General features: G+C 46.6%; 1 protein-coding gene across 6 annotated transcripts in view; it reads right to left on the bottom strand.

Moving 5' to 3' along the window:
- TSEN2 (tRNA splicing endonuclease subunit 2) overlaps positions 1–19,414 on the bottom strand; it is a 58,389-nt gene that overhangs the window by 17,105 nt on the left and 21,870 nt on the right. For 4 of the 6 annotated variants that reach the window (XM_047781178.1, XM_047781172.1, XM_047781196.1 and 1 more), the window contains 7 exons: positions 18,965–19,042; positions 15,334–15,384; positions 12,462–12,600; positions 5,075–5,111; positions 3,559–3,670; positions 2,476–2,565; positions 942–1,929 (listed from right to left, as the gene is read on the bottom strand). In XM_047781178.1, the coding sequence (XP_047637134.1) occupies positions 1,870–1,929; positions 2,476–2,565; positions 3,559–3,670; positions 5,075–5,111; positions 12,462–12,600; positions 15,334–15,384; positions 18,965–19,042 (567 nt within the window). In that variant the 3' untranslated portion in view covers positions 942–1,869. Of the gene's footprint in view, positions 1–941; positions 1,930–2,475; positions 2,566–3,558; positions 3,671–5,074; positions 5,112–12,461; positions 12,601–15,333; positions 15,385–18,964; positions 19,043–19,414 lie in introns of those variants that run through there. The other 2 variants (XR_007135042.1, XR_007135044.1) reach the window with 2 other exon arrangements.

Below are 19,414 nucleotides of genomic sequence, written 5' to 3'. Positions count from 1 at the left end.
TATCATTATTTTTGCCTTTTTGTCTTTTTAGGACTGCACCTGTGGCATATGGAGGTTCCCAGGCTAGGGGTTGAGTCAGAGCTGTAGCTGCTTGCCTACGCCACAGCCACAGCAATGCAGATCTGAGCCTCGTCTGTGACCTACACCACAGCTCATGGCAATGCTGGATCCTTAACCCTGAGTGAGGCCAGGGATCGAACCCACGTCCTCATGGATGCTAGTTGGGTTTGTTAACTGTTAAGCCACTACAGGAACTCCTGGACACCACATCTTGAAATGCAGGTGGTGCGGGTAAAACAATCTGGTTTCAGGATTGTGAGAGCAAAAGCATTGCATTAAACACACGGCCACAGGAAGTTCCCATTGTGGCTCAGAGGTAATGAGCCTGACTAGTATCCATGGGGATGTGGGTTTGGTCCCTTCCTCAGTGGGTTAAGGATCAGGCATTGCTGTAAGCTGTGGTGTAGGTCACAGATGCAACTTGGATCTCAAGTTGCTGTGGCTATGGTGTAGGCCGGCAGCTGCAGCTCCGATTCGACTGCTAGCCTGTTAACCTCCATGTGCCACAGATGTGGCCCTAAAAAGCAAAAAAAAACCAAAAACGAAAACCCCCAAAAAACCACGGCCCAGCAGAATCTTCTGTTGTCCAGGGTCCAAGACCATGGGCAAGGGAATGCAAACAGGAGCCCATTTTGGTTTTTCATCTCACAGCTTCCAAAGAGTGTTCTTAGCTGTCTGCTTCTGGAATGTTTAGTGCCAAGAAGCCTGCCTGCTAGTGACGTGAATCTGGGCACTGGATGGACTCAGATAGCACCCCAACGTCAGTTACACCCCTTCCTCTCACCCCTCTGGCCACTCTTCATTATCATCTAAGCAATTTTAAAAAGGGCTTTGTTTATTGCGTTTTACCAAAGGTTAATTGCATTCACTATCTCTGTACATTATTTTAGCAAACATTTTTATTTTACAAGTTCAATGAAGCTAGATACAATCTTATCTAATACTGTACAATACTGTGTACTCTATACAACATGCCCACCAAAGAGTTCACTGAGAATTAAATAATTAAGACAATTCTTGTTCTTAAATGCTCCCTAGGATACAGAAATGCTCGGTAGGTAGTAAACAGAATTTCCTGCGACTGAGTAACTGACTGAAGTTCCTGGACAAGATGAGACACGTTATTGTTTTCTCCATTTAAGATAATGGAGCAGCAGGTCCTGCAATGTCCAGATCCACACCCGGCCTCTTCCAGGACAGGCTGGACGGGGGTAATGAGACAGGCATGTGCCCCAAAGTGCTCTGGAACTGCAGAGTGCTGCCCGGAGGTAAATCGTCACTGTTTTCAGGTGAAATCAGAGAGTAACAGAAGTTCCTTGCTGCTGAAGAGTTCTTTTGGGCTTGTCTAGTCCTGCCTCCTTGCAGGACGATGATGCCCAGAGGGGAGGGGTTGGGGTCAGCCAGCGCTGATCTGGGGACAGAATCTGCAGGCCTGGCCCCCGGACTCTCCTCCCCATGCAAGTGTAACTTGCATTTATTTCTTTGCAGGACCATGTGAATAGCATAGATTCTTTTTTGTTGTTGTTTGCTGTGTTGTGCAGTGGCTTGATGTGGGATCTCAGACCAGGGACTGAACCAGGCTGCAGAAGTGAAAGTACCGAATCCTAACCACGAGACCACCAGGGAACTCCCCAATTTTAACTTTTAAAACACTAACACTTTCCTGTGGTGGAAGTGCCATGCCCTTGAAGACTTTTAAACTAGCGGGTGATTACAAAAGAAGGAGTCTTTACCTCACCCTGAACTTGGTTTATCATAGGAGACTCAGTATGTATTTGCTCGTGAAATCAGACACCTGAGGCTGAGTTGTTAAAGTTCGTCTTGGTCGCCCCTCTCTCGTGAAGAAACCCAACGGCTTAGAATCACCTCCTGTAACCAATCAAAATAAAAAGGCAGCTGAACTTCAAAACTAGCAACGAAGGAATGTGCAGGCATAAGGCTTCCCCTTAACACTCACAAAATGCTGTCTGTCTGCACAAGGATGACACCTGCTCCCGTTCCTGTAACCAAACATCTGGAGAAATGTGGACCAGCAAACCTTACGTGGGAACCCTGGCCACAGTTACCCCCTAAAGATGTGAAAAGCCACTCCTGCTGCAGCTGTAGTTTTCTGGTAGCGCATTTCAGGAAGAGAACGCCAGTGCCAAGCCAGTGTTTAACTCAGAACTAGGTCCAAGCTGGCTGGGAGAGTGGTTTCAGCAGAGTGGTGGGTGGGGACAAAAACCAGAGGACACTGCAGGACAAGGAGTGGCAGGAATTAGGGGGAGGGAGGCCGGGCGCATCGGGGAAAAGGCCTGAGAGGGCTCTCACCACGGCCAAACGGTTTTCCTGTCTTGTCTCGGGACCACGTGTTCCAGAGGACACGTGATGGAAAGAGCGTTGGGATGACATGAATTTGTCTCTGAGTTCACCTACCTGAACTTTAATTTGTTTCATGCATTCTGGCGACTCCATTTCTCTGTCAGTCATGGTGGAGGGTTTAATCAGATAGCACAGCATAAGTTCCTATTGAGACATGAAAAACAACCTCTGTATCCCACAAAACAGTGGGGTGAGTGTGCAGGAAATGGAGGCCATCTCCATCCCTCTGAGCCATGTGCTCTGGGAAACTCAGAGCATGCCTGTTTCCTCCTGGGAACATAACTGGGCCTACATTGCAGACTAAAGACCTGTCATTTAGTCATCATTGACATGGCAAGAGAATGCAAGTAGAGCACATAGACAGATTATTAACACAGCATTACAAACAGTAAATACAAGCAACAACTCCTATAATATAGGCATAAAAATCCCAGGGACATTCCTCTAGAACAAAACTACTTTTATAGGCTAAAGCCTAAGCAACTTAACCTGTCAGCAGGGAGCTGGCATCTGGTGCCCACTGGCCCTTCCTATTTCACTGGCCACCACACAGGGGGACAGAGAATTTGAGGAATTAATGAGCAACAACAAACACAGACTTTCATTCTTCACAGTCCTGGAATAAGGTGAAATTTCCTTCCTATTTTGATGGCAGTGGAACACAGAACACAAGCCAGAAGGTCACAAGGCTCTGGGTATGAACCCCAGCTCCACACGTGAGCTGTGTGATCTTGGGTTGGTCACTCAGCATCTATGCCTCTGACTCCTCACCAAGCGGTGAGAAAAGACAGAAGATGTTTAGTGATAAATAATATCAATTCCCTTCCCTTCTCCTGGAGAGATCTGCTACCTGTGAAAACAACATGCTTATGTTTTGAGTCCTCTGTGAAAGAGTGTGAATGGATTCTGAGCAGGTGCGGGCTGCACTTGGCCCTCGTGGGGAGGCAGTGCCCACCTCCACCCGTCACCATAGGAAACCTGGGGCTTTGCACCAGCTGGCAGAGGGGGACAAGAGGCGAAGACCTGCTTCCGGGGCCTCCCTGGCAGCTGGATGACTTTTCAGCTTCCAGTACACTTGGGACACAAAAATCCAACCCTTTAAGCAACATGTGAACACCTAGGCTGATGCTGCGTTACCTTGGAGACGCTGACTGAAACTCTGCTCAAGGCAGCCAGGGACCTCCAGCTGAAAGGTCTTCGAAGAGTGCCCTCAAAACGGTCGTCAACCAACTCGATGATGACAGAGTAACTGGAAAACACGTAGAGGGCATTTTAAAAATAAAAAGCATGGGAGTTCCCGTCGTGGCGCAGTGGTTAACGAATCCGACTAGGAACCATGAGGTTGCGGGTTCGGTCCCTGCCCTTGCTCAGTGTGTTAATGATCCGGCATTGCCGGGAGCTGTGGTGTAGGTTGCAGACGCGGCTCGGATCCCGCGTTGCTGTGGCTCTGGTGTAGGCCGGTGGCTACAGCTCTGATTAGACCCCTAGCCTGGGAACCTCCATATGCCGCGGAAGCGGCCCAAAGAAATAGCAAAAAAAAAAAAGACCAAAAAAAAATAATTAAAAAAAAAATAAATAAAAAGCATGGGAGTTCCCCTGGTGGTGCAGAGGAAACAAATCCTTCTAGGAACCATGAGGTTGCAGGTTCAATCCCTGGCCTCGCTCAGTGGGTTAAGGATCCAGCACTGCCGTGAGCTGTGGTGTAGGTCGCAGACGCGGCTTGGATCTGGCGTTGCTGTGTCTCTGGTGTAGCTTGGCAGCTACAGCTCCGATTAGACCCTGAGCCTGGGATCCTCCATGTGCCGTGGGTGTGGCACTAAAAAGACAAAAAGACAAAAAATAAATAAATAAAATAAAATAAATAAATAAAAATAAAAAGCATGAAGTCAAACCATTTAAAAAGAACATTGTCCTACCAAGAATGAAAATACAGAAAATAAAACATACATCATCTGATCCTAAATTCCTAAACTATTACTGAGAAAAATATTAATCTAAAACTCACACTTGACATTACAAACTGTCAGCCTGATTGCAACACTTACAGGAAAGGAATAGAAATATTTCCCTCAACATGAAAGCTGTGAATTCACCCAACTGTTTAGATACTAGTGCTCACTGATATTAAGATAAACAATTACTATATAGTAATAACTAAACAGATTAACTCAATGTTTAATACTGAAACATACATCATCATAACCTATTTATTACCTTGTAGATAGCAAAACAATATTAACATCTAAGGCACAGACAGAGTATCTATTCCTACCAGGCCAGGAGGAACCTGACTCTAATTGTGTGCTTCTGAGAATTAAATTGGAGCTCAGAAATTTCCTCCTGTCCCTTTAAGCCATTAACTTATTTAAAAACCACTCCAGGAGTACCCATCGTGGTTCAGCAGTAACAAATCCAATTAGTATCCATGAGGACTCAGGTTTGATCCCTGGCCTTGCTCAGTGGGTTAATGATCTGGTGTTGCCCTGAGTTGTGGTGTGGGTCGCAGATAGGGCTTGGATCTGGTGTTGCTGTGGCTGTGGCATAGGCCAGCAGCTACAGCTCTGATTCGATCCCTGGCCTGGGAACTTCCATATGCCATGGGTGTGGCCCTAAAAAACCCCCCACCCCACCACCAAAAAAAAAAATTCCAAACCTTGCATGGTAAAATGGAGGGCCTTTTCGGTACAACACTGCAAAGAAAAAAAAAGAAAATGCATAATCATTTGAAATTAAATTCTTCTTTTATTATTTATAAAGTGTTTTCTTCTTCAAAGGGACACAAACATCCAGTGCTCAGGATGTAGGTAATCTATAATATGCCTGGTGGTGTTTTTATAACCCAGACTGCCCCCTGCCGCAGAACAAAAAGCAATTAACAGAGCAAATCTGTTGCGGAGACCCTAATACCCTCGTTCCACCCTCACTCCACAAATGAATCCCAAAATACAAGTGTTTTAATCCTCTCTTGTCTACACTCTCCAGAGTGAGAGCCTGAAATCGTGTCAAGTATATGAAGTTGGTATAACATGGGCCAACATTGATTCATTTCAAATCTTTCAAATCGATGTGATTCAGTGTCTCAGCTCCTCCAGCAGGTACTGAAGGGTGTTGGTACTAGAGATGAGTGACACATGCCTACTTCAAAAAAATTCAATGTCAAATGGGGGGAAATGTCACATAAGCACATAAGCCACTCAAAGATCCGTCTGCCTGTCTCATTCAGCCTGTGGAGGAAGAGCAGCCGCCTGGTGAGGAGCCTGGCTGGGGTCTTCCGTGGGTGTGGATGTGCAGGGGACCCTATGGGGGGGAGGGGCACAGAGCCTGCAGCAGGAATTGGGGACCTACCACCAAACTGGTCTCCCCTCTTTCTGGGCATGTGGAAGATGCCATCCCTGCCTCCCAGGCAGCCAGCATGTTGCGGGCACCTCCAAGGTGGCCTTAAACCTTGCCTGGCACCAAGCCCTTGCCTGTCCCTTTCTGGAGCTGCGTGAAGACTGTGGGGCCACGGGAAGAAGCCAGGCTCCTGCAGCCCCTCTGGGAATTGGTCCACCCACCATTCAGACACAGGCTTTGGATTCGACATGAACATAAGTTAAGCTCTTGAAATTTGGGGTTTATATCTAACTACAGCTACAGGAATGATCTTAACTAATATACAATTATACCTGTAAACTCTTGACTGTCCCCTGTGCAAAAACCAAGACTGAAAAGCTTGGTTTCCTTTGAGGAGCTGGTAGTTCATCACACTTCCCTTTGGTTCAGGCACTGTGAGGTCAGTAACCAGGGAGGATGTCATGGATGATAGAGTAACCCTTCACTGATGTTTTCCATGTCACATTTTCTTTTTTTTGGGTTGTGCCCGTGGCCATGTGAAAATTCTTGGGCCAGGGATTGAACCCACACCACAGACAATGACAGCAGCTCCTTAACCTGCTGGGCCATTAGGGAGCTCTGCATTTCGTTTTTATTAATGGATTTCTTAATTGCACTTAAAGTATTTGACAAGTCAGCTCAAATTCACTGTGTAAGGGCACACATTAAACACATGAGTAACAGCTTTTGGGGCTGTGGTGCAGAGGAATGAGACCACATACCAGGATGAAACTGAGTTCAAAGGTCCTGCTTCGGTCTCATCTCTGTCACTCCTAGTTGTGGCTCAGTCTCCAAAATTATAAAATGCATGAGGGGAAATTAATATCTTTCCTATCCCTCACAAGCCATTATCTATGATCAGTTACACATCCGTCAGCTAATATGCACCTGGGACATGCACAGCCTGAAATCAGCTCCAACCCCCAATTTGGACCCTCCGACAACTGACCACGATGGAAAGGTGGCTCAGGGGCTAAAAGCATGAACAAGGATATCTGTCAGACCCCAGTTCAAGGCTCAGCAGTGCCAAGACCACATGATGACACCCTGGCTTTCGATCGCCTTATGGAAAACAGGAGTAATGATGCAAATAGAGGTGCTCAAAAAGTTATGGATAATAGTGATTACAATGATGGCACTGTATTCGGAGAGAAAAATGAAATAGTTTTACAAAAATGCCTCCCCAAGTAGAAAGACAAAAGCTTCAGAAGTCTAAGAAGTAGTGGGTGCTTGGAGTTTCTTGGTCGCTCAGTGGGATAAGGATCTGGCGTTGTCACTGTTGTGGCATGGGTTTGATCCCTGGCCCAGGAACTTTAGCATGCACTGGGCAAGGCCAAAGGAAAACAAAAACAAAAAACCCAATAAAGAATAGCAACAAGTATAAAGTCTGAAAGAAGAGGGTGAAGGGGAAAGGTGCTTTCTTACAAGACGTCAGACATGACGTGCTGAAGGAATGACAGAGCCAGAAAATGGTGATCAGTGCAGTAATAAGTTTAGGCAACTGCTCTAATTACTGGGGCACCAGATGCTCAGCCTCACACCACATACAAGTTGTGAACTACAAAGGGTAAACCAAAGTTTTATGACAGACATCTGACAACAACTGCCTCAGCCCAAGGGTCAAACAGCATCACCAGCAGCAGGACAATGGGACACGTACCCCTGGCTATGGCCCCATAAGCACACATTGCTGTAGGTGCTGAACAATGGTGAGCCTCCGTCTGATCATGAGGAAGCAGTTGGACACAACCCCCAAACTGGGACACCCCACAGGATTCTTCGAGGTCAATGTCACAGAAACACACAAAGGAGAGGGACTCTTTCATTAAAAGATCAGACTGAAGCGGTGAAATGGTGGCCGCCAAAACACATCCACGTCCCAACCTGGAACCTGTGATTGTGACCTTACTTGGAGAAAGGATCTCTGCAGGGCGTGGGTGATGCAGCCACAGCCAAGGAACGCCTGGCACCGGGGAGCTGGAAGAGGGAGGATGGGGTAGGGGTATGGGTGGGAAGGGTGTGTCAGGATCCACCCAATCCTTGCTTCTGACCTCTGGCCTCTAGACCCCAGTTTGTAATAAGCACTCCTGGCCTCCCTAGGAAACTATAAGAGTGATAAATGCACTAAATGTGATCAATGAACCTGAATGGAGCCGGTCAAAAATAAATCAAAACCAAAACAACAATACAAGACATTGTGGGGAGAAGTGGGGACATTGAAATATGGACTAGATATTTAGATGATATGAATGAATTCTTCTAACTTCTCTCAGGTGTCATATGGTGCTATAATTACAAGGAGAATATTCTCAGGAGCTGCATGCAAAAATACTTATCAAATCATTTAAAAATTAAAAAAGAAAAAAGAAAAATAAGCCAAGAGGATGGCTTTGGAAAGAACCAAAGATGGGGGTGGGACAGAGGTGCCCCTCCCTGCTCTGTGAGGAGCAGGGCTGATGCAGCCTCCCTCCCTGGAGGAAGGGGAGGGGCAGGCGGGCAGTGGGGTTCGGGGGCCGGGTAGGGAGCCAGTCACCAGCTCTGGGCTGGATGTCGTGGCCTGTGACCAGTGATGGTCTGACAGCCCTGGATGCTATGACTCTGCTGGCTTCTGGCACCTCCCCTCCTTCTACCTGTTTTGCAACTTGTAATTTGCAGGGAGCTGTGCAATCATGCGATCAGACTTAGCATAAATCCAAAAGTGGAATGGGTGGAAAGAAAGCTCAGGAGTAACTAGAACTTTGGGTTAAATCAAGTTAAATCAGCCAGTAACTGCATATATAAGGCAAAAAAAAAACCCAGAGTTGGTGTTTAGCTTTCTGGCTGGCAACATCAGTGAGGTGTGTTGTGAAGTATCCAGAGCTGGGACTCAAAGAGCCCCAGTCATCACAGTTACTAGCTGTGGGGTCCATAGCAGCTTTCCTGACCCTTCTAAACCTCAGCTACAGAAGTAGGTGAGTGCCACCAGCCTCAAGGGCGGGGGCGGGGGTGGGGAGCTGTAAGGAAAGGCTCCCAAGGGGTTTTTGGCCTGGTTTTTATCAGTGGGCATTCAAGGTCAACTGGCCAACTGACCCAGTGGCTGCACCTGTTCCAAGTACTGCTCCTGGTATGAAATTTGATTGACAAGACTTAGTCAAGGGAAAGGGTTCCCTGATAAGATGTGGAATTCATCATGGCCCTTTTGTCAGGAGTCATTACCTCTGTGAGCAGAAACTTCCTTCACTGGCCTTCAAAACTAAAATAATAATTTTAGCTGTGCCTAGAAGAGAGGTCAAGTTTAAGAAGCCACTGGTCTTGTCCCAGGCTAGCACTGCTCCTGAACTCCGCTAAAGCTGAGATGTGAAGACAGTCCCCAGGGTGCTGTTGGGCCAGAAACCTGAGCTCATGTTAATTACACAGGGGCTCCAAGTGCATGGCGCGCCCCTCCTGGGGGGGCAAAGGCCTTAGGGAGGTGGGAGACAGCCACTGATGTATTTCTTTCCTTTTAAAAAAAGGTCTATCCAGGAGTTCCCATTGTGGTTCAGTGTGAATCTGACTAGCATCCATGAGGACACAGGTTCAATCCCTGGCCTCACTTGGTGGGTTAAGGATCCGGCATTGCCATGAGCTGTGGTGTAGGTCACAGCCGTGGCTTGGATCTGGTGTGGCTGTGATGTAGGCCAGTGGCTACAGCTCTGATTTGACCCCTAGCCTGGGAACTTCCATATGCCTAGGGTGCAGCCCTAAAAAAACAAAACGAACAAAGTCTATCCATCTGTTTGTCCTTTCATCCATCCTTATAAGGTAGTTTATTTATTTACTTAGTCTTTTTTTTTTTTAGGGCTGCATCTGTGGCATATGGAGGTTCCCAGGCTAGGGGTCTAATCTGAGCTATAGCTGCTGGCCTATTCCACAGCCACAGCCACACCCACACCAGATCTGAGCTCCATCTGTGACCTACACCACAGCTCATGGCAACATTGGATCCTTAACCCACTGAGTGAGGCCAGGGATGGAACCTGCAACCTCAGGGTTCCTAGTTGGATTTGTTTCTGCTGCGCCATGACGGGAACTCCTGTTTTTATATTTATTTATTGGCTGTGCCTGCAGAAGTTTCTGGGCCAGGGATTGAACCCGCACCATAGCAGTGACAATGCTGGATCCTTAACACATGGAGCTACCAGGGAAGTCCAAGGCAGTATATTTTTAAATTAGGATAGTTCTCGCTACCCACCATCCACAAAAGTGGCTTGTGTACTAAAAATACATGCTTACAGGAACTCACCAAAGGTCTCCTCCCTCTGTAACATTTTTTTTATAAAAATGTTATCTATGTTACATGATGAGTGAATGGAAGCTCAGAGAGATGAAGTAACCTCTCTGAAGTCACACAGTCAGGAAAAGGTAGAGCTGGCTGTGAGCCCAAAGAGTTCTTTCTGTCCCCTCCCCCGCCTCTTAGTGCATCACTGCAGCCTTGTGGACTGGAAAATCCTGCTCAAATTTCACCCACATAATGAGCACACTGGCCAAGGCCTGCCAGGCATTTACACTGAGAGGCTATTCTTACAGGAACATGAAAAGGAGAGCAGGGTGGGAAGCCAAGGAAGGAAAGAGGCACATCACTTATTTAAAGGACGTGACCTGTGGGCAACTCCAATTGTCGGGAAACCTAGCAGACTGACCTTGAGCTGATCCTGACCATGTGTGTGCTGACCCTGAATGAGGGTATCTCTACCTGAAATCCAGGCTTGGAAGCAAGAATAGGAACCCTTTATCTTAGAGGAATGGGCACTCTGTAACCTTTATTTATGACTGCTGACCCCCTCTGAGAATTTAGTGAAAGCTACAGACTCTTGACACAGAAAAATACACCAATCTACAATACACTGAATAAGATTTCAGGGGCTACTGGGACCATTCTATGATTCTAGGTTAAGCACACTCAATTTTAGAGCATTTAAGGATCTAAAAGCTTGAACTGGCTTTCTTTGAATATTTAAAAAGGCAAGGCTCAAAAGCATATGGAACAAGTATGGGACAGCTCTGAAGACCTGGGGGGCATGACTTCCTGGAAGGCCTCTCATATACCTTGAAATTGTTGTTTGAACCTCACACACAATTCTGAAGATCACCCAGGAAGCACCCTCGAATGGTGGATGTGGGAAAGGTTCAGGGATTTAACAAAGGAGCAGCATTGGGGCTGAAAGGAGCCCCAAGGGTCTATGCTCACTCACCCAGTCTGGAGGCTTCAGGTGCCTCTTACACAACCCTCCATGTTTACACCTCAAGGCTCTCCTGGGCTCCAGAATTGTCCATCTCTGCACTAGCTCCACCAGGCTGACTTACTACGTCCAAAACACAACTCCAAATATCCAGGCATTATCCTGAATACCTCTTACAGCAAACCTGATATTCATCCCTTCTGTAGGCTGGTCAAGCTCAGTTTCTGAACTATTCCCTCTGCTTCCCTCCCTGCTGCCCCTATTAGCAAGAAAGCAAAGGTCCTATTAAATTGTCATTACATTTAAAACCACTCCTTTACTTAAATCTCCCAAGACTTCCAACTACCAGAATGACATCCCAGGTCTTTGTCAGGTCCTACATGACCTTCCCCAGCTGAACCCTGACACCACCTTCTGCCACTACTCCCTGGGGTCTCTTAAGTTCTAGACGCACTGTCTTTGTACTGCTTCTGAGACTGGCCGGGCTTATTCCTGCCCCGGGACCTTTGCACTTTCTGCTCCTTGATGCTTCCTGTGTTCTTCCCCAGACTGTATGTGTTCCATTCTCTCACTGTGGTCACATTTCTGAGGCTGCTGTTTGGGGCACATCTTGCAGAGAGTCCTTCTCTAACCACCCTGACTGCCCCTTTACTCTTCTTTATTTTAATCAGTTCCCTGAAATCACAGTACATGTAATTTCAGGTGCTGGCTTGTTGGTCTCCCCTGCAAGTAGCTCCACCCAAGCAGCTCTGTCTGTTTACATCTGTGTTTTCAGCACCTAAGAAGGTCTGGCTCACATGAGACCCTCAGCAATCACCCGGCGAAGGAAGCACTCACCTGTATCCAGACTCCTCACCTTCAGAAAGATCAGGGAGGCAGGACTGTGTAGGAATTTCCAAGACCCTGGGCTCCAGAAGTCAAAGCCCAGCTCTGTAGTTACTGGCCCTGGAACCTTTTAGGGGCAAATGACCCTTTCTCTCAAAACTAGTCTCCCTATCAGAAAATGGAGGGTCATGAGCACTGACCTCATAGAGGTGCCGTGAGGATTAAAGGAGTTCATGCATGTTCATCACTTCATACAATGCTTGGCACACAGCAAGGGCCCAGTAAGTGACAGCCGTGATTACTACCACGGTTACATCACCACTAGTAATGGTACTGTCACATCTGCCATCATCTCCAGAGGATCAGGGCTGCCTGACACAGCTAGACCACATGCTAATGAGAGGCCGTGGGCTCTTCTAGGATCCCAGAGCAGATAAGAAGAAAAGCCTGACTTACTGCGGGCTTCTATCCCAGGCTTTTCCCCTTGACTGTTTTCTCGATCATTCTGGACACACCCTCCACTGCAATCCAAACATTCTTATCTAAGCCAGGACATCATTTTAGAAAAAAAACCCAGCAACAGCGCATATAACTCATCTGATGCCAACCCTGGTTCTTGCACCTGCCAAGCCAAGAATCACTTACGTAAATCTGTTCCATACTTAAGTCCCACTTTGGGCACCCAGCCCTTGCTTCGGAAGTGATGGTAAGCCATGTACGTGGTCCTGAACGTAGGCTGGACTCTGGTGAAAGCGTTCCAGAGTTTCACAATCGTTAAAGGCTCCTAAAGTTGCAGGGGAAAACAAGGCATTAATACGTATGTGTCCACCTGTTATCTGGCCCGGGAATCAATGTCCACACTAAGTATGAGCTGAAGATAAACAAGCACAGGGCCCATAACAAAGGGTTTAACCAGAAGATCCAGACCCGTGCTGTCTGGTGCGGTGGTTGCCAGCCTGAACTGAGACATGCTGCAGCGTAAATACATACTAAATTACAAAGACAAGAATGGGAACTATCTCAGTAATTTTGACTGTGTTGTATTAAATAAACTATGTTGATAACAGAAATCAATTTCAGCTGACTTTGTATTTTTTTTTTAAACCCTTTTAATGTGCGTCCCAGGAAATTTACAATTACGCATGTAACTCCTGTCTGAGGCTCCCCCTGCCACCCCGAGACAGCAGCACTGGAGATGGGAGCAGCCAAGCCCTGGGTGTTGGGAGGAGGGCAGTGCTGGAAGGAGAGGAAAAGGAGCAAATGTCCAGGCAGAGGAACGGGGTGGCCAGGTGTCGCCCAAAGCTGGGGGTGCACGTTCCAATGGCCACAGACATACCTATGCTATAGGAGGCCACATCCAGAAAAGTCAAAAAATAATTCTGATAAGCTTTAAAAAAAAGATGCTCCATTTAGTCTTTGGAACTAGGGAATTTAACTCATGACACAAAAAACCTAACTGCTTAGAAGGGAATCTTGTCTCTGTTTTTTGTTTTGTTTTGGTTTTTTTTGCTATTTCTTTGGCCGCTCCTGCGGCATATGGAGGTTCCCAGGCTAGGGGTTGAATCGGAGCTGCAGCCACCGGCCTACGTCAGAGCCACAGCAACGCTGGATCCGAGCCGCATCTGCAACCTACACCAGAGCTCACGGCAACGCCGGATCGTTAACCCACTGAGCAAGAGCAGGGATGGAGCCCGTGTCCTCATGGTTCCTAGTCGGATTCGTTAACCACTGCGCCACGATGGGAACTCCAGGCATCTTGTTTCTAAGGTGGGACTTGAAGACACTGAGACCGGTTCAGTTCAAAGAACATTCTGATATGTCAACACAATAGCAGAAAAAAAAAAAGCTAAGTCTGGCAAGTTTTCAGCACTCAGTAACTAGATCAGTTCTTCAGTTGGTTTATGGTTCAGTCATGCAGTGAGACTCACTCAGTGTGTTTTAGCCTGGGACGTTAACACCATAAATGTGAACTAGAGTTTGGGTGCTGTTTTTTTTTTTTTTTTTTTTTTACACAGTTGTTCCTAAGGTGGGAATTCTGTGTGTGTGATGTTCAAATCCACACCCCACCCCCATCCTGCTGCCCCCAGACAAGGAACAGTCTTGTAGAGAAGACTGAACTTCCACTTTGGGCAGCCCCTGAGTTTCTAAGGCCGAGGAACAGCTGTGATGCTCTGACAAGTGTCAGCTGAGGCCCAAGGGAGGGGGCAGGGTGGGCTACAGAGGCCACCATCTGGAAAAATGAGTCACCCATCAGTCAGACACCTGTTTCCAAATATGTGAAGAAGTTGTATATAGTTAGAATCTGAGGAATGATAAAAAGATGTACTCTGAAGAACAGACTACAATTACTTTGTTTTTTCCTTGGCTTTTTAGGGCCACACCTGTGGCATATGGAAGTTCCCAGGCTAGGGGTCCAATCAGAGCCGTAGCTGCCGGCCTATGACATGGCCACAGCCATATGGGATCCGCGCCGAGTCTGCAACCTACACTGTAGCTCATGGCAACACTGGATCCCTGACCCACTGAACAAGGCCAGCGATCGAACCCGCATCTTCATGGGTACTAGTTCTGCTTACCTTTTTCCTCTTAATTTTAATGTGAATTATTTTGATTAGGTAACATGTTCACGTGGTCCAATGGGCCAAAGTTCAGAAAGCAGAGAAGTGTGAGCTGAAGCCCCCATCACTTCCTCACCCCCCGCCACCATCCCTAATCCTTCTATCAGAGGGAGGCCTGGCACCGACCTATGATGGGACTAACGTTCTTCTCAGGGCAGCAGTTATAGCACAAAACCACAGGCACTGGAGCTGCCTCCAACCAGGTTCAAACCCAAACTCTATCCAGACCAGCTGTGTGACCTGCTTATTTCCTGAGCCTCAGTGACCTCAGCTATAACTCTTAAAGATAGAGATAAGGATCAGAAGTACTGCAGGTAGGGAGTTCCCATGATGGCTCAGTGGTAACAAATCCAACTAGTATTCATGAGGATGTGGGTTTGATCCCTGGCCTTGATCAGTGGGTTAAGGATCTGGTGTTGCCGTGAGCTGTGGTGTAAGCTGTAGACATGGCTCAGATCTGGCGTTGCTGTAGCTGTGGTGTAGGCCAGCAGCTGCAGCTGTGATTGGACCCCTAGCCTGGGAACCTCCATATGCCTTGGGTACTGCAAGTGAAGTACCCAATTCACAGCCCTTCCTGAAGCAGGCGTTAAACATGAGCAGTTTTCGTTCCTGTGGTTTGTGTCTGGTACGACTGTGACACAGGTTTCTTGAACACTATGTAAGATACTGCTCTCCTCCTAGTCTCTGGGAATGTTATTTAGTCTAAAAGGGTCAAAACTGGCTTTTGCCTGAACAGTCCCAATTCAGGACTCAAAGCCTAGATTTAGAGAAAAAATTCAATCTGATTTTATCCACTGAAAATAGACACATTTATATTAAAGCAATATGGAAATTGCTACAACCGACTTTTAACATCAGGGAGATTTCTAAGTGGATTGTGTATAAATAAATTCTCTTACCTTCTCATAGTAAATACTCAGACATCCCAGAGCATAGACCAGGAAGAAGGCCTAAAACAAGACAAGCAGAAAATGCTCATCAGAAACTGCCCCACTTTCTTCAGAAGTTATTTAACAGACTGATTTCTCTTTGCCTTAAATACAAATTAATGTCCTTATCACCATCCGATGGTCACATATTTTAAAACATACATGATTCATTCAAATTTCAAGGATTAAAATGGGAATGTCACAAGATGGTTTAGAATCAGTAAAAAACATTTGTATGAAATTTTCCATGCATTAACCACATAGCTAAACTGAAAAATGATGTAACAAAACGGTCTAACAACAACCTTTGCTCACTGGATTTTCCTCCATAAAATAACCATATTAAGCTGAGGAAAAAAAAATTATAGAAAGAACTATGTAGAATTTGTGGAGAGTGGGCAGTGCACATTTGGCTTGTGTAAGCACATGAGTTTCTTGGTCACCACTGCTGGAAAGGGATTTCCTACCAAGTAAATCCCATCTTTCTGTTAACTTCATTATGTGGCACCATGTTTCACTCACTCGGGGAAGCAGGAGGAATGGTCCTAGCTGAGTAAAATCACACCTACGTGGAAATAAAAATAACTTTCTGATAAACACAAGATGATGCCAAGAATGGACACCAGCAAACAGGCCCCTGCTGTATGCTCTGCTCCTGGAAGGGGTTTAGGATCCATGTTTCACCAGAAGAGGATCGAGTGCAATTGGTCCATAATAGACAGTGACTAATGGTTTTTCTCCATGCAACTGGTTTCCTTTCTCTTTAAAAGACAGGGCAGGGAGTTCCTGTCGTGGCTCAATGGTTAACGAATCCGACTAGGAAGCATGAGGTGGAGGGTCCAATCCCTGGCCTTGCTCAGTGGGTTAAGGACTCGGCGTTGCTGTGAACTGTGGTGTAGGTTGCAGACGAGGCTCGGATCCTCTGTTGCTGTGGCTGTGGTGTAGGCTGGCGGCTTCAACTCCAATTATACCTGTAGCCTAGGAACCTCCATACGCTGCGGAAGTGGCCCTAGCAAAGACAAAAAAAAAAAAAAAAAGAGAGGGCGGAAGATGAGATTTATAACCATATGGTCTCATTTAGAGTTAAGTCATCAGTGATGGGGGAGGTCTGTGGAGGCTGTTTTTACTTTGATAGTCCTAATAAGATGAATGAAATGATGGTTTTAATGTCTTATCACAAAATCTGGTCAGGGCCCAAAGCAGTGTAAAGAGAAGCAGCTCTCAGAGACAGACCTCTAAGTCAGCTTGGCATTACCTAAGAACTGCTTTGAACCCCCACAGCAGGTCTGCCTGAGCTCCTGACAGACATTTTATGGAAACACATTACATTGAACAGGTGGTGCCACCAAACACGATGATTCATCCGAGGGAAGCTGCCAAAACGGGGCGGGGAAGCAGAGCTGGGTTTAGCTACATGCTCCATGGACGCTTCTGCAACACATCCCTGGAAGAGTCTCAGGAACCAACTGGCTTCTAAGCATGACAGCAACCTCATCTATCTCCTGTTACTCCAGCATTTCTTTGGGGGTGTTTGGGAAGAGGAGGCAAGACAGCAACACTTTTTTTTTTTGTCAGTAAAAAGCATCAACTGGTCACCCTCCTGGAGCCGGGAGGCTGAACCCCTAGCTGCTGACACCTACTCCTCCCTCTCCTCTTACTGCTGCCTCCCCACAGCAGAGAGGTTGGCCAGCTCTCGTGCCTGCACTCACAATGATGCCGGCTCTGGTCCTGCCCCGCCCTCACACAGCCACCTGCAGTGCCCCGAGCTGCCAGGACCAGTTTAGACCCCTACTCGCAGACACATCCTCCTCAATCCCACCTCACCTCCTAAGCTGCTGCATCCAGGGCTGAACCGCATGAGAGGGCTGGCTGTTCCCGTGTCCATCTGGCAATCTCTTACTTATTCTTTAACAGGTGTAGGAGTCACCGAAGCTGTCAAATCTTTCCAGCTAGCTCGTGTCCCCTTGGATCCCATCAGTTTCTGGTCAAATTCTATACCTACCTTGTACACATGCATTTAACAAATAATTACCAAAGGCCTGGTAGATGTCAGGCACTAGGTACAAGTATACAAGAGGTGCCACGCTGGCCCAGTGTACACACTACACTGAACTAGCGCTGGGCCATCTGCAGGGCCAGAACCATACTGTATTCATCTCTCTGCTGTTAGCACTTAGCCCAGAGCCTGGCACAAAGTAAGTACTCGGTGAATATTTTTGTTAAATATTGATTGGAAAAGAAAGGATTCCAACCAGCTCCTAAGCAGCTTTTACAAGTAACTTGATGATAATGATGAGAAGAGCAGGCCCTAACACTTACTGAGCATTTACGATACACCAGGAGTGGTGCTGAACCCATCACGTGCATTATTTAATTCCGGAACATCCTACGGATGAGGTCTTACATAACCCTCCCTTTATAAGGAAGAAATGAGAGGCTCGGAGAGGTCAAGGACCTAGAGAATGGGTAATGCAGCACTGTCCAGTAGAGCAGTTGCTAACCACACATGTGCCTGCTGAGTGTCTGAAATGTAGCTAGCACAATCAAGAAAATAATTTTTAATTTTGTTCAATTTTAAACAGTCACATGCGGCTAGTGGCTACTGTATTTGACGACAGACGACATTGTCTCATTTGTAACATGAGAAGATGAAGTAAATAATTCCAAAGATCTTTTCCTGCTCTGAAATCCTGTTTTTTGTACCACTGGCCTCGTTGCAAGGAAGGAAGCAGAGGCCAGGAGATGAAGGGAACAGAGACGCAATGGCTTCTCTGCAAACACATTTATGAAGTGACCAGCGTGGATGTACTGAACAAGCACCCACAGATTTATCCAGATCTGCACGCGAGGCTGCAGGAGCTGCCCAGGTGGGCAGGGCCCCTCCCAGGGAAGGGCAAGGCCAAGGACACAAGTGTGGGGTCACCATCGTCAAATCCACCGTCCACAGTATAAACATGAGTACCGAGGGGGTGCTGCACTCGATGTGATTACAGGACAGAGGAACACCAAAAAAGAGGGAAAATATGAGCCACATTTAGAAAGTCACATGCAGCCAACTTTTGAGGATGCAGGTGTTGCATTAAGAGAACACACGCTGGTAATCCTGCAAAGGGACACACTTAGAATCTGTGTACTAGTCAGCAGTCGCTACATGACTTGAGACACATCACAGCTTATGAAAAGCTGGTGCAATTCCACAGAAATGCTAAAGCCCATTAACCTGCACACTTTAAATGAGGAAATGGTACAGCATGTGCACTATCTCAATAAACCTGTGACACTAATGTCAATAAACATTAACTAATGTCAATAAACATTAGTGACACAATATCTGGACAATGTGGAACCTCGATGCGAAAAGAAGTGCTCAGACAATGGCCTTGAAGCCTCTGTGGGATGACACAGGGAAGACGTCCCAAATGGACATCTGAGAATCGAAAGGAGGGCTGAGGAGTGAAGTGCAAGCAGGCCTCCTGTGGAGGCTGCCTGTGGCCATTTCAATACTGAACTGCAGACAGGACTGTGTGTAAGGTGGACTCATCTATACGCTGTTGCCCAGGCCCAGAGTTCAACAGATAAAACGAACATGCTGGAAACATACCTCTTCTAGGCTAAGCTGTAAGTACTCAAAGATCCTGTATGGATTTCTTCTGCATATCAGTCTCTTCTTTTGCGGCAACTGAAAAATAAAATACATACAGAACCAACGGAAGCACTATATATATGTATGTAGGGGAGGCTGCATTTTAAAGTGAACATTTTTCTTCTAAGTTTCCCAGATTCACATGTGTTGGATTAATTCTGTTAAAAAACATTTAAAAATTATTTACATAGGAAAGGAAATTTTAGTTTTTCTACCCCAGCTGACCTGTGAACAAGGTGGGTGGGGCCCTGACCCTCTGCGCAGTTGAAACTCTGCACAGAACTCAACCCAACCCCCACCCTTGGATTTAACCACTTGTGGGCTGTGCAGCACTTCAGTGTTTACCATGGATCTTGTATAGTAAGTGGACCTGGGCAGTTCAAACCCATGTTGTTCAAGGGTCAACTG

This window comes from Phacochoerus africanus, chromosome 1 (genome assembly GCF_016906955.1).
Source record: "Phacochoerus africanus isolate WHEZ1 chromosome 1, ROS_Pafr_v1, whole genome shotgun sequence".
In the NCBI taxonomy this organism is placed as follows: domain Eukaryota; kingdom Metazoa; phylum Chordata; class Mammalia; order Artiodactyla; family Suidae; genus Phacochoerus; species Phacochoerus africanus.
Note: the sequence above shows the minus strand (reverse complement) of the source record. Positions and strands in the feature narration are given on the sequence as shown.